The sequence below is a fragment of the Lactuca saligna genome, chromosome 9 (genome assembly GCF_052625555.1).
Source record: "Lactuca saligna cultivar CGN05327 chromosome 9, ASM5262555v1, whole genome shotgun sequence".
In the NCBI taxonomy this organism is placed as follows: domain Eukaryota; kingdom Viridiplantae; phylum Streptophyta; class Magnoliopsida; order Asterales; family Asteraceae; genus Lactuca; species Lactuca saligna.
The window spans coordinates 26,109,986-26,135,974 of NC_136425.1; the positions used below are offsets into that span (position 1 = coordinate 26,109,986).

The window sequence follows — 25,989 nt, forward strand, 5'->3', positions numbered from 1 at the left end:
GAAACACCTTGCATGTTTCGCGCTTCATAACTTTATAAGAAAAGAGGGACTACATGATGAATATTTTGCACGATATGATAAACCAAATATCTCGGTTCGGAATAACAATGCAGTGGTTGATAATAAAGAATGTGAGATTCCAACACACGATACTACAGCGGACCGTGAATATGACCCAGTTACAAAATGAAATTGCCAAAAAATTGAAAGTTCGATTGTATGAATTTTATTTTAAAATGTTATTTTAAGACTAATTTGGTTATTTGAATCTTATTTCAATGTTTTAAGATTACAATTATTAAATTTTTGATATTAAAAGACTATTTGTGGTTTATTAAATCACTTTATTTTAAATTTTTTAATATATGCAGTAGCCTGCGGATATTAAAAAAACAAAAACGTTTCTCATTGCAGTCTGCAGTCATTTGATCCACCTCTTCTGCTGCAAAAGTCTATAGAAGTGATCCGCAGACATGAGACAGTTTCACTTCGGAAAAACAAACAGCACCTAAGATTAGTTGCTAAAATGTGGATGTTTTGTATCCATCGAGCAAAGTTTGGTTGTAATTAGATAGTGGCATGTGAAACCATATTTTGAGGATGCCCTAAAGTGTTGATGAAATCATTATGAAAATATAGAAACGACAACCTAGAAAGCTTGCATGCCCTAATCTAGTTTTGATGATTTATTTGGTGATTGATGTCTTTAAAAAACTGATTGACATTTGACAAGTGATATTTCATCATATTATATCGGAAAAAAGTCTTTTTTAAGACCAAACAAGCAAGCAAGCAAGGTGGGTCTCACATGAAAATTTTGTTGAATGTACAGTATGCAAATCAATGATGATGAATAAGTAAGAAAATAAGTGATGATTAGACATTGTAACCATTTGCAGAAGATCTCTTGCGTTGATCTACTGCATCATAGTGTGCAAAAGCAGCATCTAAAGCCTGCACCAACAAACAATAAAAGAATAATAATAACAAGAATAAGAATGTACAACAAAACAAAAGAAAATGAATAATAAATATTAAGCACACCTGTAACATTGGTTGAACAAGGAGGGAAACTTGATGCCTTGAATCTGACTGCACGGATTCTTTAATCTCCTGGAAGGAAATTATTAAACTTCTTTCAGTAGAATATACAAAGTTACAAACATAATTCTTCACATGATAATGATAATGATACAGTTAACTCCTTGATTGACCAAAGAAAAGAAAAGATACCTGTAACTTTGGGTAGATTTGTGACATGGCATCCTTGAGCCGGCTCACCTACATTACAAATAACAGGATGAAGGAAAAATCCAAATAAATAAAAACCAAACCAACAAAAGATATATATAGATTTGTGGCTTAGTGAATTGATTCACCAAATAGGTTTTTTTGAAATGAAATTATTACCTTTGTATAAAGATATGAAGTTGTGATTGGATATGAGGACCAGAAATGCTTTAACAATTCCTGAATAGACGTCCAATGCTGGAATTGAATATAAATATAAAAAGTTAATAAAAACCTACCTTTCTTAGAGTTATATTATATAAAACTCACAAGCAAAAGCTCATCTTTTGTGACAGTTGGCAAGGTATCCAATATGCTGTCATGTGGGTTTTTACCAAACCCACGTTGATATTTGGAGCTTGATATAGTCTGGGTCAACCCATTCAACACCTTCACAGCAGCTTCAGGTCTAACAACAGGATCAGTCAAACCTAGGCTTCTGATTTCAGATATAAAACCCCTCAAAGAAGCATACGTCTCAGAGGTCTTCATCCTTGATTTAAACTGTCTTCCTCCCCCACCTAACTCATCACCCATTCCCATTCCCACTCCCACAACTTGTTGTTGAGAATCAAAGTAATCCCGAGGATCCTGTTTTTTTTTTTTTAAATCAGTCACAACAAACAAACAAACATCAAACAAGATCCATTCAGACCTTTATAGATAGTGGTGCAACAGGAGGATCACGTGGTGCTTGTAGATCCTCAATCTCAGCCATCCGTGTTATCCGATCCAACCGTTCTTGATGCACCAAATTCCCATCAGAAGAGGCTTCTTTAGCTAACTCAACTGTTTCATTTAACACCAGATTAATTTTTCTGAACAAAAAAATAAATAAATATTGTATACTGTATACTGTATACTGACCACGTTTACAAGTAGCAAGAGCTTGAGCTACAGATCTTGTATCCCCTTCAGTCTCAAAATCTACAGTTCTTCCTTCAAGAACAACTGCAGCATGTCTGTTGATGTCTTGTAGGAAAGATCTTTTGAATGGCTCATATTGTGCTTCCAGCTCATCCTTCCCACTTTCAGTAGCTAGCCCATGACCCTATCAATTCAATCTCAATTTACATACATACATACATTACTAAAGAAAAAAACAAAAAAATCCAACTCTGTTTCTTACTGGAATATGTGTGTAATCATCTCCTTCATCGGCCTCCATGTCCAGAGTTGGATCTACCTTCCTAATCTGTATGTATTTCAAGTTACATTGTGATGTGATCTGAAAAACAGAATGTTGAAAGTTGGTTATAATACCTTGTGCTTAATTTCACTAGCCAGAATAGCATCTTGCCTTAAGAAAACTGCAAGCTCCTCATCTTCTGCAGCCTCTGCAGCAGCAGCAACAATATTTCTGGTGCTGTGAAGGTATTGTGCTCTCCAGTATTTTGTCCAAAAATCTTTCTCTGTCATCTAACAATCAATCAATATGCTTAGAAATTAGAATTACAAAGCAGGTTCATAATTCATATTCATTCTCTTTACTCCTTACCTTGTTGGGTACAAAATTTAGATATGCCTGCCTCACTGCTGGTTTTTCAGCAAAAATCTGGGAAAAACATTTTCATTTTCATGTATTAATAATAAAGAAAAAAAACCATCATCAAAGATAGATACATACCTGGTGAATCATCTCTGGTGTCAAGTTAAATGTAACTTTGTTCGACTGAAACAAAAACAAGGCTCCAAAATCAAAAAGATGCAAAAAGTGGACATATGAGTTTTGAATGGAGTGGAGAGATACATACCTGACCATCAGATGAAGGTTTGACATTGAAAATCATGTCACTTTTCAACCCCACTCTTTGTTTTGCTTTTCTACTGCTACTTGTATTATTCACATCTAGCAACTTCTGCACTTCATTGGTAAACATACATAAAAATTTCCCTGTTACATATATAAACAAAATCATACAGGTTTCATTAAGCAAGCAACTACTAACCTTTCTTGTAGCCCAAAATTCAGTCTCTGACAACACACCTCTTATCACAAACTGCTTATGAAGCTTCTGCAGCTCACTACAGTACACAAACAGTTTATCCACATAAATAATGTTCATGTTATTATCTCAAACACATAAACTATCTCAAATCTCAATAGATGATGAATGTTATTGTTAGCTACCTGTCCTCTTGCAGCAGCTTAATCCTACGTTCCATTTCTGCTGAGCTAAGTTGTTCATCTTTGTGTGGAAGTGGAACAGCTTTTTCAGAGCCACCTTCCCCATAAAATGTAATAGCTTTAGCTGTGTTCAATCATGTCAAGTCATGTCATATATAAGTAACAAAGAATCAACAAGAGAATAAGAACATAACAGAAGCACCAAATGGCATTCATTACCTACAAAGTCTCGACAAAGTTCCCTGTCTGAGAAATTTTCAAACTCAAAGATGTAATTACCCTGGAAATGGAATCATTGAAAGCTTTCTTGGATGAAACATCAAATGTTATAGACAGATATGTTACAGTTGTTGAAAGCCTGAAACATGATTGATATACAGTTACAAAAGAATTGAAAAATGGAAGAAAAAGAAACCTGATCTTGAGTGAGATTAAGTAAGGCAGGCCTGTTGGAACCCTCCTTGCTGGATTTGTGTCCTTAAAAAAAAGACAAAGAAACAGATGGAAAGCAATCAACAACATCATTGATGCATGGATGAAAGTAAAATAGACAAACATTCATAAGGTAATTTTACTTGCCTTTTATAAGTCTGAATTCTACATTAAGCCTGATGGAGGATGATGGATCATTAGGCATAAAAACAAACCTCTCCCTTGTCTGCAGATTGACTATTCATTAGTAAGGAAACCAAATCCTACACCTCATCCAATATATCAACAATAATTACATTAACAAAGTAAGAAAACTTATAAGAATCCAAAATAATTGGGTTTAAGAAAACTTCACCATTTTCAATGTCCCACGAACACCAGGGTCTTTGACAGAAGATTTGTATTTCGCACGTTTAACAACCTGCGTCTCCATCATGCTTCAGAAGATGATTTTCTTGATGCTAAATAACTTAGGGGCTGTTTCGTATTCGCTGAATGATTTAGCGCTGAATGGCTAAGAGGCCTGAAAGATTCATGTTGTTTGGTATGATTGATGAATGGATGTGCTCAAGGATAAATGTTACCATTTTAACCTTATGAACCATTTTTTGCTGAACGAATTATTTCTCTTTAACAAAACATGGAAAATATCAACTATAAAAGCCACTTTAAGTTTAGACATCTTTTGACATTTTATTAATTATTCATAGTAATTACTGAGCACACATAGCAACTATAAAAGCTCACCTTTCTAAACAATTGTTTTATGCTGCTGCACTTGGATACTTGCCAACAATAAACTTTTCTAAAAGTGTGAAATATTGTGCTTTATAAAAAGAATAAAGGAAATGTGACAGATGCATACCATGAACCGGCTTCTCTATAAAAATCCTCTTCCCTTATGCCTACTGATGCAAAAAAAAACTATTTTGATATCAACTGCAAGCTTTGTGCTTTTCCCCTTGAGACATCTGCAAAATCACACACCTGCTCAAACAAGAATCGCAAAATAAATGGCACTAACAGAGAATGTCAAAATTTGAGTAATGAAACAAGGGCTTTTGATAAGAGCTGTTCCATATAGGTTGGTATTAATCTTTCTTAACAGAAATACCCTTCTCTGAGACTGATACTCTTGTCCCATCTTCACTTTAAACTCTACTACACAACTAAGACCATCAATACATCAACACTAGAGTCATCGATTCATATCTGAACGGTGCAGATGTCTGGATGATATAGAGGCTCTTTATGAATCTGTATCTGAACAATAAATTGATGTTTGGTTAGACATCTGAATGTCTATCTCTTAACAATTTTAACCCTCTAAACTATATTTTGCATACCAAATATACATCATACAACATTCAATTACATATCATACAACATCTAAATTTATCAATTTGATAGTTCAAACTATGAATAAAATATTAAAAGTAGATATAACTTGATCATAAAATTGGATTTCACAAAAATGGAATCTGTCAAAAACACCAAGCTTTGTTCATCAACCTGATCACAAGCAATCTGAACGTACCAAGAACACCCAAAAAAATAAAATGGAATCTGTCAAAAACACCCAACAAAAATTACACTGGTGTTGACTAAGAATTTGTCAAAAACACCAAAATCTCATAAAAACCGAGTAGAAGGAACATAGATAGAGTTGATGGAACACGATTAAAACACCAATTTCATAGAAACCGAGCTGCAAGAACATGATTGAAACACCGATTTGGAGCAAAAAAAAACAAATTAAAAAACCTACCGACGAAGGGGAGGACGCGAGGGGGAGGCGACGAAGTCAGAGATGGAGCAACGCTGCTTGAGGCTGGCAGGGAGAGGCGGCGGTGAAGCCGGTGGCTGGCAGGGAAGCGGTCGACGGGGATGAAGAAGAGGAGGAGTGGTCGATATGTAGGAAGGAGAAGAATAAAAAAGAAACGGACGATGTTTTATTGTTAGGTCAAGGATAACAGATGTAATTTTTTTATTCAGCCAAAAACAAATTGATCAGCCAACATAGCAAGACAGCAAGAACATGAAAATAACACAACACATTGTTGATTTCGTTTCCAGAAACAAATTTAAGAGAGAAAAAAATTTAAAAATCGCTTCAGTGAATAAGGAAGAAAAAAAAATCGCTCCAGTGAAGTTGGAAACGTACCAGCGAAGGGGATGAGGCGGCGCAGGTGGAGGCGAATCGGCGCTGTATAACGTCCAATTGCAAGCTGAAATCGGTGGAGGGACTGTTTTGTTGTTCGCTGGAGTAGAAGAAGGAAGAAAAAAAGATGCGGACGATTTTAGGGTAAGGGCATTCTTTGGAAAATCTTTCATCCAGACTCCTTGTGATTAAGAGGCTAAAAATTTATGAGATGATTACGAAACCAAACAAACACCTCCTAAACCTTAAAACGTAATAACTTTCTTTTATAACCAGATAACCCCATCGACCCTTTTTTAATTTTTGAGTTTTATTTTTACTTTTTATGATAATCCTTATTATTATTATTTATCCTATTTAAAACAATAAAAATATCAAATTCGTATATATACTTCGGATTTCGGATTATCCGAAAACCCGAAAATCCTCATTATCAATATCAGAATCCGTATCCGGAAAACCGGATATCTGAATTTCGGATATCTGAAAAATCGGGTATCCGGTTTTTCGGATATTTTCGAATCGGTTTCGGTTTTTGGATCGGGTTTTCCGGATACGGATATTTTTAAGCGCCCTACCCTTAATGATTAGGGCTTTTGGTTCAAGTGATGAAAAATGAGCCATTTATGTGGAAACAAGAGCAATAACAACAATAAAGATGAGAAAACAAGAGTTTATGTATGCAACAATTCAATGATACAGTATCAAATGCTACGATCAAGGATTTTGTATGGGATTTGTGATATGTTATTTGCTTTCAAACTAATTTTCTTAGGTTGGAAAAGCACCCACACATAAAGAGTGTTTGTGAGTTACTATATATAATAGTCGATGGTTTGAGTAAATAGTTAATTGGACGATTAATCACCCCTCAAGTTCTTTTTCTCGTATGTAATCACCGATTCTTAATAATAGTTTTATCATACATGGTACTTTTATTAGCCACATCTCAAACCCTAAATCATTTCTTGTGCTAAGGTAAGTTAATAAATGACAAATCTTTCACTGTCTATTTTACGATGGTTTTATAAGTGTTGAGACGAGAGTTTTGAAACTTAATTTTTAATGTTAAAATCTTTTACGTACATTTATGCTTGAAATGTTTTCAATTTATTCTTGGTGTATGGGATTTATCATGTTGTTCTCGTGTCCAATCCTTCCCAACTTCGTTATTGAACATACAATGCATGGATGTTCCCCTTTCTCCCTCCTTTCTCCTTCTGGTCTTACCTAGCTTCTCCCTTTTTTTCTTTGTATCATTCCCTCTTCAACACATACTTCCTGAAACTTTTATCCTTTTAAGAATACGTCTCGATCCTCTTTGGTCAATTATGTAACACTCCTCATACAGGCTAGTAGAAATGTGATAATCTTTTGAAATCTTTTAAATGTTTTAGAAAACATTAGTGCAGAATTCGGTCCTAAAACATAAAACATCAATTTTATTAAAAGTGTTGAGTACGAAAGTATTCAAGTATTGAAGTACATATCATTTACAAAGGTAAAAGGTGAATCATGGGCCTTCTAGAATATTCAAGTATAATCCTAGTTGAAATCCTCATCTCCGAGTACATATCAAAATAGTAACATTAAGTTTGCGAGCCTAATGAGCAATACTATCAGAGATAATATTACCACAAATCACTCTAAATCATAATCTTTGATTTGTTCACCCATTATTCACTTTCCTTGTATATTCCTTAATTTATGTTGTACTCTGTACTATATATTGTTTGTTCAATGTTAAATGAAAGTGTGGTAAATTTTATTTTACCTCTCATGGTATCAGCCAGAATATCACCTCTTCTAATTGCAAACCCTAAAATTCTTTCTTTTGCCCTTCTCTTCTCAGACAGTCATCATCGATCCTTCTTTTGCTTCCCTATCTCCCCTCAATACAACTTCTTCTTCTTCTATCATGCCTGGTTCATCGACTTCACAAGACTCCCCTCTCCCCATAAATACTCTACTGCATATGCTCACGATAAAGCTCTCATCTGCCAATTTCCTCTTATGGCGAAATCAGATAGCAATGCTGCTTCTTCATCAAAATTGGATGCGTTTTGTTGATGGGTCTCATCCTGCTCCAGCTAAAACTATCATTGCAGAAGGTAAATCTACTTTAAACCCAGAATATTCCTCATGGTTTGATACAGACAAAAAAATTCTTTTTCTCCTCCAATCATCTCTCACAGAGGAAGCTATGGCAGAAGTTTTAAATCTTACAACCTCTCATGAAGTTTGGAAAGCCCTAGAATCGGCTTATAGCCATGATTCCATGGAACGCTCTCAAAATCTAAAAGATTCCTTACGTCAGTTAAAGAAGGGAAATCTCTCCGTTTCTGATTACGGGAAACAATTTAAAGCTATATGTGACAAGCTTGCTGCTATCGGACAACCTGTATCTGACATTGTCAAAAGTCACTGGTTTCTTTTTGGCTTAGGACCGACTTTTGAGACGTTTTCTACGGCACACAGGGTTGTGCAACCTCGTCCCCCTTTTCGTGATTTGCTTGCTCAGGCCGAAGGCCATGAGTTGTTTGTTTCTTTTTACATGGCTCTCAAACATCTCCTGTTGCCTTTTCGGCCCAACATTAGTCTTCTAGGCAGCAATCCTCTCGTGGCAGAGGACGTTCTAACAGTTTCACTAATGGTCGATCTTATTCTCGAGGGGCTATCTCTTCACGTGGCCGAGGTCGAAGATCACCCTACTGTCAATTATGTCGTCAAAACGAACAGTATGCAAGTGCTTGTCCCGACTTAGCAACTTATGCCAAACAATCTTCATATTCCGCTGCAAATCTTGCACAGGCTTTTCATGCTGATTGTAAGATCAATGAGACGACACCGGATTGGTATGTTGACTCCGGTGCCACCGCTCATATGGCGCCATCACCAGCTCATGTTGATTCATTTACTCCTTATCCACGAAATGAGCAAGTTTACTTTGGCAATGGCAATGTCCTTCCCATCTCTCATACTGGTACACTATCGGTTAACCCTCATTTGAAATTAAAAGATGTCCTTATTGTACCTAATATCAAGAATAAACTACTATCTGTTAGCAAACTCACTAACGATTACCCGGTTGATTTCTTGTTCTCTCAATCTTATTTCGTTATTCAGGACTCAATCACCAAGGATATTCTAGAAAAAGTGACGCATAAGGATGGATTATATATTTTGAGCCCCGATTTTCAAGCACTAGCAGCTACTATTATTTCTTCTTCGAAAGCTTCTTTTGAATTATGGCATAAACGCCTTGGACATGTAAACCATGATGTTCTCTGTCTTTTAAATAAACATGGGTGCTTACATTTTACATCTATTTTACCTAGACCAAACATTTGTTCATCTTGTGAGCTTTCAAAACAACATCGTTTACCCTTCAAATTAAATGTGAAACGCTCACTTAATGTCCTTGATTTGGTGCATTGTGATTTATGAGGACTCGCTCCTGTTGCTTCAAACGATGGTTATCGTTACTATGTTTTATTTGTTGATGACTACTCACGATTTTCATGGTTTTATCCAATAAAAACCAAATCAGAATTTTTTGAAGTTCTCTCAGTTTTTTTACAATTTTTCCAAACTCAAGTTTTTTTACAATTTGTCCAAACCAAGACTTGGAATGGAACTGAGAATGACAATTCTTTATTTATAAGCCATGATTCCTACAAATGTTTGAAAAAAAAACAAACAAACTTTTTTGAAGTGTAAGAATGGAAAACATACAAATTTATCAGTTTCAAACCATGCATATGCCATTTACTACACTCAATAAGTCCTTCACATATTAAGAGTATAAATGAATGGATTTTACCAAACTTAAACTACATATTATACACATATGTATATTTATGGTTGTTAATTAATTTATTGGATATTTATACACTCTAATCAATTTAGACTATATATGAGCAAATCATTATTTATTTATTTGCTTTAAAAGTTTTAGGATAATTTAAATTTGCGGTTTTCTTGATCATTTCATGAAAATATAGTATATTGATTGTTAGTTGCGATTTTGAATAAAATTATTATCGACAAAAGGAAAAACAAAAAGTTGTGGAATATATAAGATGGGATTTGTATTATATGTTTGCCCCACATTGTTTTTTTTTTTTTTTTTTTTTTTTAGGGGGGGGGGGGTGTCAACCAATGGCTACAAGCTATGGTGAGATCGAGAAATGAGAGAGAGCAATTATAACATGCAGTGTTGGGTTCATGACATGTCAAAACAATATATAGTTTGAGAGAGAGTTGAAAGAGTTTGACCTTAATCTGACTCATTTAATTAATATTTTGTGTTGTGTCAACTCAAAAAGTTCGTTACCTGTAGGTGATAAATTATGAGTTCAAGCGATGTCGAAACTACATATTCATGCAATGATACTCTAACACTCAACACTTACTGGACACGTATTGGGGGAGTAATCCTCGAAACAATATTGTCTTTGAGATGTAGATGATGATCCTTAGGAAAAATTCTTAGCAACAAACATATAAGGAAATGCAATGTAGGAGATGATAGGTAAATGCGATCTAGGAGATGACCCTTAGGATAAATCTTTGTGAAAAATAAAGAATAAAATGAGTATGGGTAATTGGATTAAATGTTTGATAATTAAACATATTAAATACATTATTGTGGGTTGAAAACCCTATGTACTCACCAGGTTTTTCAACCTGATCCACTCAATTTATTTGAATTCATGTTATTAAATAAATATACACGAATAATGATGTATGAGAAATTCAAAGAAATGTGGACCGATAGAATACCGAGACATTGTAGGTCTCTGTTTATGCTCATGTTCCTTTATTGACAATGATATCCCAAGCTTTATAAATAATACACATTTTCTAAAAATGCTTTGATAATATCATTATCATGTTTTTGTGACAAATTTCGCATAATTGATATTTTTAAAACAATACTCTGATTTAATAAGCATAAACAAATCGGTCTTTTCTAGAAGTAAAAATGGAGATGTTTCAAATGGCATCAGAGCATTATTTTAAGTGAATTAGGAATTTTAGGGAATTTTTAGACTTAAACTTGGAATGCTAAACAATGATCTTAAGGTGTGTGTCCATATTATGTTAGGTAGTACACCTGAATTAACACAAGTACTAGCTTACTTTGGGATAAGATACATAATTTGATTTTATGTGCTAAACGATTTGTAACATGCTTTTGGCTACCTAAATTGCTATTTATTAATTAGATTTAAGTTTTGTTGTCGACCTAGATATAAGAAATTTTATGTATTCAGTTTTTTAAACGTTTAATTACGATATTAGAACCGGCATATAACTTTTTGGAGTAAGAATGAGGATTACGTGTGACATCCCCAATTTCACGGCCAGAAAAGACCGATTTTATTTATTCTTTATATAAAAATCAGATTACCTTTTGAAGAAAAAGGTTGCGGAATTTGTTCCCAAAAATATGATAAAGAAGATTTTATCAAAACATTTATGAAGAAATGTATTTTCATTATGTTAAAACTTCGAGATGTCATTGTTAATACATATCAAAAGCATAAACAGAAACAACATAAGCCTTACAACATTTATATATTACTACTGGACTATAATACATAATCTCCCATCTGATCATCGCATCTATACTCTTGTGCCACCACCTCTAATACAAAAAAACTAAGTGGGTCAGGCTTGGTATCCTAATGAGAACATATGGTTTCAACCCACAATAATTAAGTTTATTAATTTCATCAAATTAATCAACCCGATTACCTGTTTCCATTACCCCACTTTCTGTCCATAAAGCATCTAATTCAAGAGACCTAGCCTAAGGATTATCATCGAGATTGACAATATTGTAACGTCCGCGTTTCCAGGCTAGACATTATTGTTTATGTAATAGTTTAGGTTAACCTTTGTAACTATTTTTGAAGTAGCGGGGATGAAATATTTGAGTATTATGCGATTTATGTGTTTATTTTCTTAATTGTTATAAATTAATGAATTAAGAATAAAATAAGCATCAAAATTAAAGTGTGAGATAAGTCTGATATCTTTACATTAAGTTGTAGTGGTTGAAACAAGGATTACGGAGATATAAAGAACACTGAAATCCGAGTTATAACGAAGAAGTTATGACACAACCGACATGACGTTGAATGACGTAAAATGTGAATTTACGATAGAGCAATATTTAGCCTTAGTGATCTAAACAAAAGTCGTAGAGTTCATTAAACCAGGAGCGTGCATAAAAAGAACACCCAAATATGACTTCGTATGAGGAAGTTATGAATTTTCAAAGTTTCAGCTTAGTAGTGTGCAGCTCGAAACTCGAATATGAGATCGTGTGATTTCTAGCCGAAGCAATCTAAACGAGAATCGAAGATCTCTTCATTATTATTGCAACGATAAAAAGACAGACGAAAACGGACGTCAGATGAAGAAATTATGAATTTATAACGGAGTTTTCTGTCCCGACCTACTAAAAATAAATTCAAAATTAGCCGATGGAGTGTAAACGAAAGTTGTAGAGCATAGTCTCACCTACGTGTGAATATAAAGAACATCAAAAATGGAGTTTGTATGAGGAAGATATGAATTTTTGAAGTTTATTAAATAATTAAAATATTAAATTTAAATATAAATTCGGATGTTATCCAAAGGGGGGGGGGGGGGGGGAGTCACCGGACTTATCCGGGTTACGCCCGCGTAGCTGAGCATTACACCCAGCGTAACGTGAGGTTCCAGCCCCTATATAAAGGGTGCAAGGGCAGCCGACCTTTTTACTCATTTTCTCTTCTCCCGTTTTACCTCGTTTTTTGTGCGACAAATATCCCGAAGCCCCGGTATCATTCCCGAGCCCCGAAGTAAGTCCCGAAGCCCGAAAATCCCAAGAAGTAGAGTTTTTGAACCAAAACTCTGCCCGCAAGAAGCCCGATTTTTGTGGAGATCACCCGGTTTCACCGAAGGATACTACCATTATAAGTTGTAGTGATGTCCGATCATCTTTTGATCAAGTGAGTGTGTAGTTACTTTCTTCTAATACATAAATACTAAGTATTTACTATGAAGTACGTGTTGTGTGTTTATATATTGGTGTTGATTTGAAGGGGGTACATAATTTCTTTCAAATGCACGATTTTATACAAGTATCGATTTAACGTACTATGTATATGTGTTGTGTGAGTGTATCGATGTTATCTTCTAGTCTCATAGATATAATTTATTCTCCATGAAATATGTGTTATGTTTATGTGTCTCATCTTTTATCTGGAATGTGTTTTGAATGAACTTACTATACAGGTTTTAAAACCATGTATAAAAATGTATATTTTATATACTAAAATGTTGGGTAGATAGTGGTCGTGTGATAAAAAGATGAGAGGCCTCAATGTTTTTGATTTAGTCATCTAGCGGAGTTTAGATGATGACCACAGACTTTCCTAGACAACCCTATGGAACGTTAGGAGGCTCGCCACCTGTAGGTGTTAATGAACTTGGGTGCTGATTTGCTGTACTCCATCCCCCTCATGGTTGCCTTATTTGACATATATTGCTGGAAACCCCCGAAGCATGTTTTGTCGCCCCGATGAAATATTCTTAGACTAGGTCCCTTGTGTTAGTTGTTCTAGGGACGTAAAGTGAGAATAACGGGAATGGGTAATTGGGTTATTGTTTGATGAAAATCAATTTAATTATTTATTGTGGGTTGAAAACCCTATATGCTCACCAGACTCCCAAGTCTGACCCACTCAATTTTCTTTGTATTACAGGTAGAAGCGCCAGAGCATAAGTTGGATGACTTGTCAAGATTAATTTTGGATTATAGATGTGTTGGTATATTTAACTGTTGTAAGGTCTATTTTGTAATGTTTATGCTTTTGGTTTGTTTATCGGAACATGACATCCCGAGTTTTGTTATATAATGAAAATACATTTCTTTAAGAAAAGCTTTGGTAAATCTATTTTTATCATATTTTGTTTTAGGAACAAATTCCGCAACTCTTTTAATCAAAGGATTACTCTGAAATTATTTTAAGGGAAAATGTCACTATGACCCAACAAACTAACACCTTTTGTTTTAAAAGGTCCTTGATCGATTTCTTTTTTTTTTTTTTTGCATTTGAGGGGTGTAAACTTGATATTAACCTGTTAATCTAGGTAACTTACCTCCTACTACCGGTTTCTCATGCCAAATATAAATAATATCAAATAATATGGCTTACTTATTCCACCGTGGATTCCCTTTGCCTTACATTAGGACCCACAATGTAAATCACTTCAAAATTTAACCATCATTTATGTTTACTATACTCCTCTATTCACCTTCATATTCGGCACTCTCCTTAACCACCAAACCCCCACCACAACTAATATGCTTCTGCCCCGGACCAACTTATCACCGAAAAATCAATACCATTGATTATGCAACCATTACAAATAATCGTTTATGATTCGGGAAAGATTTCAGTTGTAGCCCTAGTTTTACCGGATCTGAATGACGAAAATGATGGCGGCGATGCTTGTTAATTTGCCACAGACGACGGTCATAGTTGTTGATTCGCTACAAAACGAAGACGACGATGGTTGTGATCCACCACATACGGAAATGACGGCGATGTTGGTTGTTGATCTGCCATGCCACAGGCAGCAGCGATGGTTTTTGATCCGCTACAAACGATGGTGAAGATGGTTGTTAATCTGCCACAAACGTTGGTCGCTAAGAACCTATTCATGTTCATGGGACAAGTATTGAAAAATTGGTTTTTGTTTCACCCCTTCACTTCTAATTCATTGGTTTGATTTTTGTAAGAGGCGGTGGTGGTTTGGATTAATGTTTGATTGCAGATGATCTGAATTTTTTTTTCTAGGCTTTTTGATGTTATGGGTTTATTAGATTTTCAATATGTGTTGACAGTGATTGGTGGATGGTGGTGGGAGAGGTAGGTGTCTGATGGTGGTGGTGGTGGTGACCCGAAATCTTTCATGTAGATGTAGATTGATTCCACTACAAATCTTTCACATCCTTCCCATATAATCATTTATGATTTAGAATTTTGATGCAGATTGATTCCGAATAGTTGTAATTACCAAGTTGCAATGTTTGTGCTACCATTAGTGTTTTCTTCGTCGTTATTATCTTCTAGTAGTTGTTAGCTTCAAGTGGTTGTAAATAGTGGCTTCAGTGGTTATAGATGGTGGTGGTGAAATCATTTAAAGAAATGGATATTAAACTTGCTGACTGGACTTCTTACCGGTAACAAGTTAAGAAATTCAAAAATAAGGACATTTTAAAACATAAAAATCAAGTATACACCCTTGTAATGCAAAAAAATAAGATAAGGGACCTTTTAAAACAGAATGTGTTAGTTTGTTGGGTCACAATGACATTTACTCTTATTTTAAAAGCATAAATTAAACCTGTCTTTTCTGACCGTGATTTTGGGTATGTCACAAACACCTGCAGGTTGTGAGTCTACTAGCATTCCACTAAACAGTCTAAAATAATCCGTGGTCGTCATCTATACTCCGCTAGATAACCGAATCAACTTACACATCGAGACCTCTCATCATTTTATTTCATCATCTATATTATCCACCCATCTTTACCATCATAATCATGGTTATAATATATATATATATATATATATATATATATATATATATATATATATATATATATATATATATATATATATATAAAGTTTAAATCAAGTAAAACATGTATATTTTGTTCATCCAGCATAGATATCAAGAACACAGATAATATGCACACATAGCACGTAATTTATACTAAATACTTCATATCTATGTGTAAGATGAAAGTAACTATGCACTAACTTTTTAAAGTGATGACTCCAAACTTGGGCAGCGCTTCATTTCTAACAATTTTATTTTCCTTTGACAAAACCTACTATCATTATTACTAGATTTTATTTTAATGTTTATTGTGACTAATTAACTCAAGGTTTACGAGCAATATTGTTTTTCTTATATTTTATAAGTGTTAAACAACACTTTTCAACTACTATGTGCAGACAGGGGCCATACATGAAGCACCGAAGGACAACACCATTTTAGCAATTAATCCGTTCTGAAATCCAACAACCCAAGTAGCCCTTCGAACCAAATTCCTCGTACCTCAAGTAGTTAAAAGGTATTATAACTTATAATACTTAGCACATGTATTGTTTATAGGTTTATAATAAAGATAATGAACTTAAACATAAGTTATAATTAAAGTAGGGTACGTATAACTCACTTACAAGGGGGTTTAGCTAGGAGTCGGGCTATGCGGGGGGCAGAACTTATGAGCCGAAAACTCTTATTCTCAGAGCCTTCTAGCGCACCGGGACTCGCCTCTAGCACTTAGGATGTACTAGCGAAGGGGAGGGAGAGTTTGGGGGTATTGAGAGAGAAATAATGGAAAAGGTGTGAAGATATGTGGTGATCCTCACACCTATTTATAAGCTGAGGCTTCGTACTACATTGGGCATAGCTTCAAAGTACGTTGCGCGTACTCAGTATGCTGGGCATACAAGGCCCTACACTATGCGTACGAGGGGCAGATGTCATCATCCGAAGCAAAAACCGTGGAGAGAATGGAATGGCCCTGCTTCGGCCACGTGTCACCCTTGCATCCTTCCATAACTTAATGAACTTCTAAATTCTGTAACTTCCGTATATGAGCTCTGTTTTTTACTCCCTTTATATCCACGTGTAGGTAGCGACGTGATCTAAAACTTTTGTTTAGACTCTGTCGGCTAATTTTGGCTTTATTTTTAAAGTTTTATTTTAACAGGATTTGATAGATAAAGTCCGTTAAAAATTCATAACTTTCTCATCCGACATCCGTTTTCGTCTGTCTTTATATCGTTGAGCTCATATTAACAAGATATTCGATTCTTGTTTAGATTGTGTTGGCTAAAAATCGATGGGTCTAAAATTCGATTTCCGGGTTGCATATTACTATTCCAAATCTTAGAAAAATCATAAATTCCTCTAACGAAGTCAGATTTGGACGTCCTCTACATACACGCTCTCGGTTTAACGTACACTACGACTTTTGTTTAGATTGTTAAAGATAAAAATTATTTTATCGCAAACTCACTTTTTACGTCACACATCATCGTGCCAGTATTGTCATGACCATTTCAACTTTCTTCACAGATATTGGGTTTATCTATTATTTTATTTTTTTGGTGCATATTTTATTCTTAATTTTTATATCGTTAATAGCAAGTATAATGCACATAAAATCACATAATTCACATAATACTCAATAATTCCTCTTTATTACGTCAAAATAAGTTACAATTGTTGAACCTAGCTATTACATCAAATTATTAATGTTTATCTAGAAACGCAAGCGTTACAATTCTCTCCTCCTTAGGATGATTCAGTATCGGAATCATGCATCGGCAAATAGATGTGGATAGCAACACATCATGTCACTCTCTGTTTCCTAGGTGAGGTTCGGCTCATTCGTATGTTTCCATCGCACAATAACTAATTCAACCATCTTGCATCGCAACTTCTTTTTCTTACGGTCAACAATTACTTCAGGCTCTTCGATTAACCTCTTATTTTCATCCATCCTTAACTATAAAAGTGGAATTATATCGGGAACTTCTCCCATGAACTTCCTCAAATAACACACATGGAAAGTGTTATGAATACTATCTAGTTCTTTTAGTTGTTTCAGCTTGTAAGCTTGGTTCCCAATTCTCTGCAGAACCTTGAATGGTCCAATAAATCTTGGAATCAAATTTCTTCTCTTTCCAAATCATATAAGTCCATTCCATGGTGAGACTTTGAGTAATACATAATCTCCCACTTCAAATGTCATTGGTTGTCAGTTTTTGTCAACATAACTCTTTTGGCGATCTTGAGCTGCTAACATCCTTTCTCTAATCACTTTTAACTTTTCAGCAGTATGATAGACTATTTCGGGGCCCATAAACTGCTTTTCTCTGGCCTCAAACCAAGAAGACGGCGTACAACACTTTTTTCCGTACAAGTCTTGATAAGGTGCAATCTTGATGCTCGAATGGTCACTATTGTTGTAGGAGAACTCCATCAAGGGTAAATACTCATCCCAATTACCTTGAAATTATAGGGTACATACTCTTAGCATATCTTTCGTTGTTTGAATTATTATTTCTCTTTGACCATCAGTCTGCGGATGGTAGTTTGTACTTAAAGCCAACTTCGTACCCATTTCCTCTTGTAGACTCTTCTAAAATCTTGATCTGAAACGATTGTCACGATCTGATACAATTGTTAATGGTACACCGTGAAGTCTTACTATCTCCTTCACGTAAGAATTTGTAAGCTTATCCTTAGACCCTCTCTCATTGTTTGCTATGAAGTGTGCACTCTTTGGGAAACTATGCACAACTACCCAAATCATTTCATGACCGTTCTTTGTCCTGGGCAGTTTAGTCAAAAAATCTATGGTGATGTCTTCCCATTTACCCATAGGTACATGTAAAGTTTCTAAACCCCCATACGGTTTCTGATGTTATGCTTTAACTCTTGCACATGTTACACACTCTTCCACATACTTTGCAACATTTGTCTTCATCGTCAGCAACCAATAGTAAGGTTTCAGATCCCTACACATCTTAGTGTTGCCGAGATGAATCGAGTACATGGTCTTGTGAGCTTCTTCCATCAGAAGATCTATTATTCATCCCATTTTAAGCACCCAAATCCTATCTTGGAATACCTTTAATCCTTTACTATTTGTACGAAATATCAACATTTTGCCTAAACATTATTCTCTAAATTACCTTCCTGAGCTTTCTTGATGCTTTCCTTGATTGTTGAGACAACTTCTATTCTTAACGCTCCTTTCCTTCTTCTTTCCAGGTTTACTTTTTGACTTAGAGAATCAGCCACAACATTTGCTTTACCAGGGTGGTAAATTATCTCACATTCATAATCCTCTGAGCAATTCTAGCCAGTTCCGTTGTCTCATATTTAATTCCCTTTGATCAAAGAGATACTTGATACTTTTATGATCAATAAGGAGTTTGCACTTCGTTCCATAAAGATAATGCCTCTTATCTTTAATGTGAATAATATTGCTGCCAACTCCTAATCATGATTGGGGTAGTTCTTTTCATGCTCTTTCAATTGCCGAGATGCATATGCTATCGCGTTATCTCTTTGGGTCAGAACACAACCTAACCCAACTTCATATGCATCACTATAGACTGCAAAGTTTTCAACTCTGTCAAGTAAATAAAGAATCATTGCTTCACACAAGTTCTTCTTTAATTTCTCAAATGCTTCTTCATTTTTCTCACTCCATGTATATGTAGCTCCTTTATCAGTCAAAGTTGTCAGTGGAGAAGCTATCGAAGAAAAACCTTGGATAAACCTTCGGTAAAATCCAGCTAATCCCAGAAAGCTTCGACTCTCGGTGGGAATTTTTGGTCGTTCCCATTTCATCACAACTTCAATATTTGTTGAATCAACCATTATCCATTCTTAGTTAACCACATGACCCAAGAACTGGACTTCTAGAATCCAAAAATCACATTTGGAGAACTTTGTATACAACTTCTACTTCTTTAAAACTTCTAACACTTTCTGCAAGTGCTTTCCATGCTCTTGCTGGCTCATTGAGTAAATTAGAATGTCATCTATGAACACTGTTACATGTTTATCAAAGAATGGTTTACAAACCCTGTTCATCATATCAATTAATGTTGTTGGAGCATTGATTAGTCTAAATGACATAAACAAGAACACATAGTGTATGTATCTTGTTCTGAATGTGTACACCTCAATATCCTGCTCTTTCACCTTCAACTGATGAGATCCTGACCTAATATCGATCTTTAAGAAATAGCTCGAACCTTGCATCTGATCGAATAAGTCATCAATCATTGGAAATAGATACTTTTTCTTTACCATTGCCTTGTTTATCTCTCTATAGTATATGTGGATTCTCATGCTCTCATCATTCTTCTTCACGAATAACACCAAACCTCCCCAGGGTGATGAACTACGTCTAATGAAGTCGTTGTCCAACAACTCCTGAAGTTGCATCATAAGCTCTTTCATCTATATCGGTGCTAACCAGTATGGTGCTTTTGCTATTAGTGTCGATCGTGATAACAAGTCTATTCGAAACTCCACTTGTCAATTAGGGGGAAATTTAGGAAGATCTTCAGGAAAGACTTCCGAATAGTCACACACCACTAGATTCTTCTCCTTCTTTGCATCGACCATGAATGAAAAGTATGATGTGCACCCTTTTGACATACACTTTCTGGCTTTTATCAGGGAAATGATTCCAGATTTTACTCTACATTTGTCCTGTACACCACAAATGACTCTCTTCCAGGTGGGTTTACTCTCAGCATCTTCTTTTTGCATAGTATCTCGGCATCGTTTTCATTAAGCCAATCCATTCCTAGTACGATGTCGAAACCATTCAACTCAATAGGTAACAATTCTTCGTGGAATTTATTCCCGTTCAAGTCGATGATGATGTTCTTAATTCAATCGCTAATATATATGAGTTGTCGACTAGTAACTTCTACAACTAGAGCATTATCAAGTTTATCTACAGGTAATGCTAGTCTTCCACCAAATTTATGTGATATAAAGGAGTAATTAGCTCAAGAATCAAACAATACACTGGCAGGCAATCCATTTATAAGAAAGCTACCTGAAGCGACATCTGGTTCATCCTTTGCTGCTTCCAAATTCATCTGGAATGCTCTTGCTTTTGGACTTGGCGGAACATTAGGCCTTGCCACCTCTTTCTTCTTTGGGCAGTCCCTAGAAATATGCCCTTCTTCATTACACTCATAACACACCTTCTTGTTGAATGTGCACTCATTGGCATAATTCCCAATCTTTCCACACTTAAAACATGTCACCTCCTTGAGGTGACTCTAAATCACCAATAATCCTCTCCAATTTTCTTCCTTCGATATAGGATTGAAAATTAGATACAAAACCTTCAAAGCAGTCAACATTGCATTTTCTTCTGCCATCGTTTGAAGTCCAAATCAATTTCAAAATTTGATTCAATATCATCGTCAAACATAAAATTAATCATCCAACACTTAAGATTTTCATATTAATACAGGGTGTTCAAATATTGTATCATCACCTTCACCCAAAAAATTCTTAAAATGAACTACAATCTCATTCAACAAGTAAATTGATATTATCACAAAGATCGACATCATATTTAAAGGAATATTTAACGGCAATAAGCAAGATCATTTGATTAAAACAAGCACTAGAAGAGATAAAGAACTGGTATGATGAGTCGAGAACCCTGCCGGTGGCATTGTCGACGATATATATAATGGGGAATCGAAGGCGGATTCAACTACATCAAAGAGGGCCTTTACTCGAATCAGAACGTTGGATTTAGATGAAACAACTTGTAGGGTTTCCCTACGTGACGATTGTAACCCGATTCTGCAATTGGAGGGCCTGAGATTGGGTTTCTGGTGATGAGTCGGTACTAAGGGTGGTTACTATTAGCTATCTTTTGGGGTTTAACCGGGAACTGGTCTCGAATTTGGTTCTTACCGTTCGTCATGCGGACCAGTTAATTTTTTTTTTTTTTTCACTTTTGTATAAAATTACGACATCATCCGGTTTTGAGACAAGTGCAATAGGACACCTGAACCAGTAAGAAGGCCGGATTGATCTCCGGTCCAATTTTCAAAACATTGGCTATATGTGTGCTTGAAGTGGGGGTTTGGGTGTTATATATTTCAATTTTTTTAAGTATTATTATTTAAACAAAAATATAAAAGAAATTGATAATGGTATGAAATTATTTTTTTTTGGAGGGAAAGGGGTGGGGTGGGAGAGTAAAACTACCGTTCTTACAGAAAAGCAGGCGGCAGAGACCAAATTTTATATTCTTAGGTCTAGTACATATAAAAGCTTGTGGTTTAATACTACTTATAAGCAAAAAAGCAGGGCCGGGGGGGGGGGGGGGGGGGGGATAATAACCTCCACCACTAACCACGATAAAAACTGAAACCACATAGCCCTTCCAAGAGACCAAAAAAAATTAGGGACTAATCTTCATATTCCTAAAAACCACATGGGCTATTTATGAAGATTACTTTTTATATTATGATTGTATAAAATAAAACCCTGATAATAAGTTGCGTATAGTCACACATTTTTCTTATCAATAAATTAAACTGTGACCAATTCTACCTTATGATTTTGTGGCATAAAAGTAGAATTCATGTGACCTTATATGTATTTACGTGTCATTTAATAACCATCACAACATAAAGGAAGATATCAAACAAAAAAAAACGTAACAATTGATGATGTTTTGTAACAATTATCAATTGTGACTATTGGCTATATATGTCACACTTATTATGTTAAACCATTGCTAAATGTCTGAACATGGTTTACAATGGTGATAATGCTTAAGGGTATTTGAGATTACTTTTTAAGCCTAAAAGTTCTTTTGAGGAAGCAAAAGCCAGAAGTTTTTTTTAAAAAGTGTTTGGGTAGTATTTTTTGACTTTTGAGTGTGATTTAGCTTTAAAAGTCCAAAAGTTACAAAAACTCACACTTTCTTGACTTTTAAAACCCACTCTTTTCTTTACAAAAAGTTATTTTGAAAAGAACTTTTGCATCTTCCAAACATCTTTTTAGTAAATATGTGACTAAAATGTTACGTAAATTTCATTAATGACCTTTAGTGACACAATTAATCAAAATAGTGACACCGTGTTTTGAAAAGTGTTTGAGTAAAAGTCATTTATGTAGTAGTGTGAAGCTCCACTCCATTCACTTCTATCATTTTGTAGTTATCAAAACTTTCATTTCATCTAGAATCAACATTTCAAGGTTAGAAACTTTGTAGATTTTAATCTCTTTTACCATTTCACTACTAGAAACATGAGTTTTAGAGACGGACGAATCCATCGCAAATCCATCGCTAAAGATCATTTGTGACGGATCAACTACAGACTTACTCCATAGCCAATTAAAGGGTGGCTAATGACTTAGCGAGGGATTTAGCAACGGGTTAGTTTTTTGTTGCGACGAGCTTAGCGACAGAATACCCATCGTAAAATGGCACTTAATACTGCAATTTAGGACATTGGCGACAAAACCTATCAACAATATTCCGTCACTAATCCCTCGCAAACCTCTATATCAGTGTTTTTCAATGCCTCGCTAATCCCTTGCAAATTTTAGATGTGATTTCTTCTCTTTCCGTCAGTGATCTGTCGCAAATTTAAGATGTGAATTTTTTTTCCATAGCTATTCCCTTGCAAATAAATAATACCAGATTTTCATTTGTTGTGAATCTAAAAAAATACCAAAAAATCAAATAATTACATAATCCAAAACAAATATTCACATTTAAATACAAAAAACATCCACTAATTATACATTCACAAACCAAACTTTAACATTAAAATCCCAAAAGAATCTAACCATCAGTGTTTACCAAAACATTCATAAACATCAAATATCAAAGTTCAACGTTGATTGTTATTTGATTTTAAAGTATAATGTACCATAATTCTAAATTTCCTCTCATATTTTGCATTTATGCACACATGTTCTTCGTTGCTTTGATATCTTGTGTCCAAAAGAATGATCAGAATGGAATTGGATTCCAATTCCTGTTCAATCCGATGGAATTAGGAGAACCAATGTCCATTTAGTTTTTCTAGTAATGGAAAAAGACTGGGTTGCATGATGCCTTCCTGCTTTTTGCTAGATTTAATGTTTTTGTTGGAAGCAATGCTTTTCTGTTGATGAAAAAGAGATTAGTGTCTACTCATTTGAAACCAAATATGGGACCGGAATGGAATTAAATTCCGATTCCAACCAAAAAGTAAATGTTAATACATGTTGATGAAAAAAAATATGATGTTTGCAAATTGCTTGTTAGAAATTGTAATCTCTTAACGACCATCATCCAGACCAAAATTAACAGTAGATATTTTTAATTAGGAAAAAAGTTAAAGACTAACCTTCATGGTCTGTAGGTCTTTCCACAGGCCTTTGCTTCGACGGAATGGAATGGACAAAGGAATGGAATGAACAAGGTAATGAAATGGATCTAACCATCATTCCAAACACTACTTAAGAGAAAATAAATAAAGTAAATCCAAATACAATTTTATTGATTAGAGCCATAAGACTTTGGGAATTCTTCCTTACATTATTCCCCTATCCCTTCCTGTATGATTAAAATAATCATTAAAAAAGATAAAATAATTTAAAGATAAAGTTACATTATTGAAGAGCAGTCAAACCTTGGTCAACACATAGAGAATTCACTATGGGATTTTAGTACTACAAGACAACGCCTGCAAAATATATATTAAAGTTTTTAATGTTTCAAGTCATATATTTTTTATTTACTGAAGAAATATATAAATTTAAAGAAAAAGTTTAATTATCTGTGTATTTTTTCTGGAATGCACATGGACCAAATAATCGACTTTTCAACAACATTTGAAGTGATTTGAAATGTAATTCCTTTTTCAGCTAACATTGTAAGTATTTGTCCTAAACTAAGAGATAGAGTACATACTCACTCACATGTTAAACAAGATAAGTAAATAGGAATGCAATTGAATTCCTTCAAAACATGGAAGGAATGGTGAATTCCATGAATGATGGAAATGGAATTCGAAAGATTTCAACTGAAATTCAATCTTTACCTCCAATTGAGCCTTGTTATACTATAATGGAATGATGAATTGTTGAGCAAACTTTCCTTTTTCATAACTTTGAATTTCTTTTTGCATCTTCTTCATCTCTATAGCTTGTGCCTCGAGAGCTATTTTTTGTAACTTCACTTGCTTAAATATAAGATGTATTATTTATCAATATTTTAATCTACATAGCACATTATTAAATATAATTTTGTATTTTTTAAGATAACTAAAAGTTTAAAGCACATACCTCCTTTTTGTTGTTTCATTTCATTCATCAAATGAGCTTTTTCTTCGTTAGTAACTCCTTTCTTTCCTGCCAGCACACTAGTTTTTACCAGTCAAATTTCTCATCATCTTCTTCTTCTGTAGATTGAATAGAGACCTGACTACCGCTTCAAACAATTAATAAATTAGAAACTTTACAGACTAAAAAATTATTGTTTATAAACACATAAAAAAAAGAACAAGATAATAAATTTCAAGAAGAAAGTAGCAGAGATAGTTCATTTTCTAACATATATTTGAAACAAGAGCTCTCTCTATATATATATATATATATATATATATATATATATATATATATATATATATATATATATATATATATATATATATATATATATATACACACGACTTATGTTAGTATTTAATTAGTATTTGCTGATAGCTTAAAGCAAAATGACAATCTAACACCACCTTGAGCTAATCGCCAATTAACAATTGGTAAATGAGACAAAAAGTAGTCATCTCCATGAACAAAATCATTCCCAACTCCTTTGTATGCCCAACTACATGTTGCTTTTATTCCTTCACTTGCATATCTGTTGAAAGTAATCAAATTTATAAAAAAAATGTTCATTTGTAATTGTTTTTTGCATCTATGTATTATATACGGTTTCACATACAAGTTGGGACCAGTATTCTGATTTCTGATGCACTTCTCCCCTGTTGGAACTTGATATGCCCATTCTTTCTGCGAAACAAAATATATAAAAATACTAATTAAAATCCCAAAAAAAAAACTTTCTAATTCTTAAACAAGTCATGTAAAGTAAATATGTAAAATACCATTATGTTGGTCTAAATAGCTTTGACTAGATTTTCAACATCAGAATTATAGAATATTTCTTCTGCAGTCTCAGTTATGCTGTCATCCCAAACCTGTATAACGTATTGTATGTATTTTTAATCATTAGTTTAACAAGAAATCTTAATTTAGATTACATATGAACATTGATCATGTTCCCATCTCTATCAGAAGTGAATCCTACATGTAGTGACAGTAACAG

The 25,989-nt window shown here is 34.4% G+C and overlaps 1 protein-coding gene and 1 long non-coding RNA gene across 6 annotated transcripts; both read right to left on the reverse strand.

The window, feature by feature from the left end:
• Nucleotides 1–718: 718 nt before the first annotated feature.
• On the reverse strand, nucleotides 719–6,209 carry LOC145014993 (general transcription and DNA repair factor IIH subunit TFB1-3-like). 5 transcript variants are annotated; one of them, XM_078973441.1, is made up of 21 exons: nucleotides 6,015–6,209; nucleotides 4,965–5,107; nucleotides 4,716–4,821; nucleotides 4,206–4,373; nucleotides 3,998–4,076; nucleotides 3,834–3,895; nucleotides 3,638–3,698; nucleotides 3,422–3,542; nucleotides 3,240–3,315; nucleotides 3,045–3,149; nucleotides 2,918–2,962; nucleotides 2,789–2,845; nucleotides 2,554–2,709; nucleotides 2,420–2,485; nucleotides 2,158–2,341; nucleotides 1,946–2,079; nucleotides 1,561–1,881; nucleotides 1,411–1,488; nucleotides 1,234–1,281; nucleotides 1,045–1,113; nucleotides 719–954 (listed from the first exon to the last, which is right to left on the reverse strand). In XM_078973441.1, exons 4-21 carry the CDS (start codon nucleotides 4,284–4,286, stop codon nucleotides 877–879), a joined length of 1,821 nt encoding a protein of 606 aa, XP_078829567.1. In that variant the 5' UTR covers nucleotides 4,287–4,373; nucleotides 4,716–4,821; nucleotides 4,965–5,107; nucleotides 6,015–6,209; the 3' UTR covers nucleotides 719–876. The 5 variants fall into 5 exon arrangements, with proteins under 5 accessions (XP_078829567.1, XP_078829564.1, XP_078829565.1 ...); XM_078973438.1 differs by having other exon boundaries at nucleotides 4,965–5,113; XM_078973439.1 differs by having other exon boundaries at nucleotides 4,716–4,837; nucleotides 4,965–5,113.
• An 18,085-nt stretch (nucleotides 6,210–24,294) lies between these two features.
• Nucleotides 24,295–24,833, reverse strand: LOC145014644 (uncharacterized). The gene is made up of 3 exons (XR_013665569.1): nucleotides 24,704–24,833; nucleotides 24,470–24,548; nucleotides 24,295–24,346 (listed from the first exon to the last, which is right to left on the reverse strand). It is a non-coding gene; the product is annotated as an uncharacterized LOC145014644 (long non-coding RNA).
• Between the last annotated feature and the right edge of the window lie 1,156 nt (nucleotides 24,834–25,989).

Coding starts and splice junctions, on each gene's coding strand:
- LOC145014993 (XM_078973442.1), bottom strand. CDS start 4,286: ATGATGGAGACGCAGGTTGTTAAACGTGCGAAATACAAATCTTCTGTC. Junction 2,486..2,553: donor CTAGTGAAATTAAGCACAAG/GTATTATAACCA, acceptor AAATACATACAG/ATTAGGAAGGTAGATCCAAC. Junction 2,342..2,419: donor ATGATTACACACATATTCCA/GTAAGAAACAGA, acceptor TTGAATTGATAG/GGTCATGGGCTAGCTACTGA.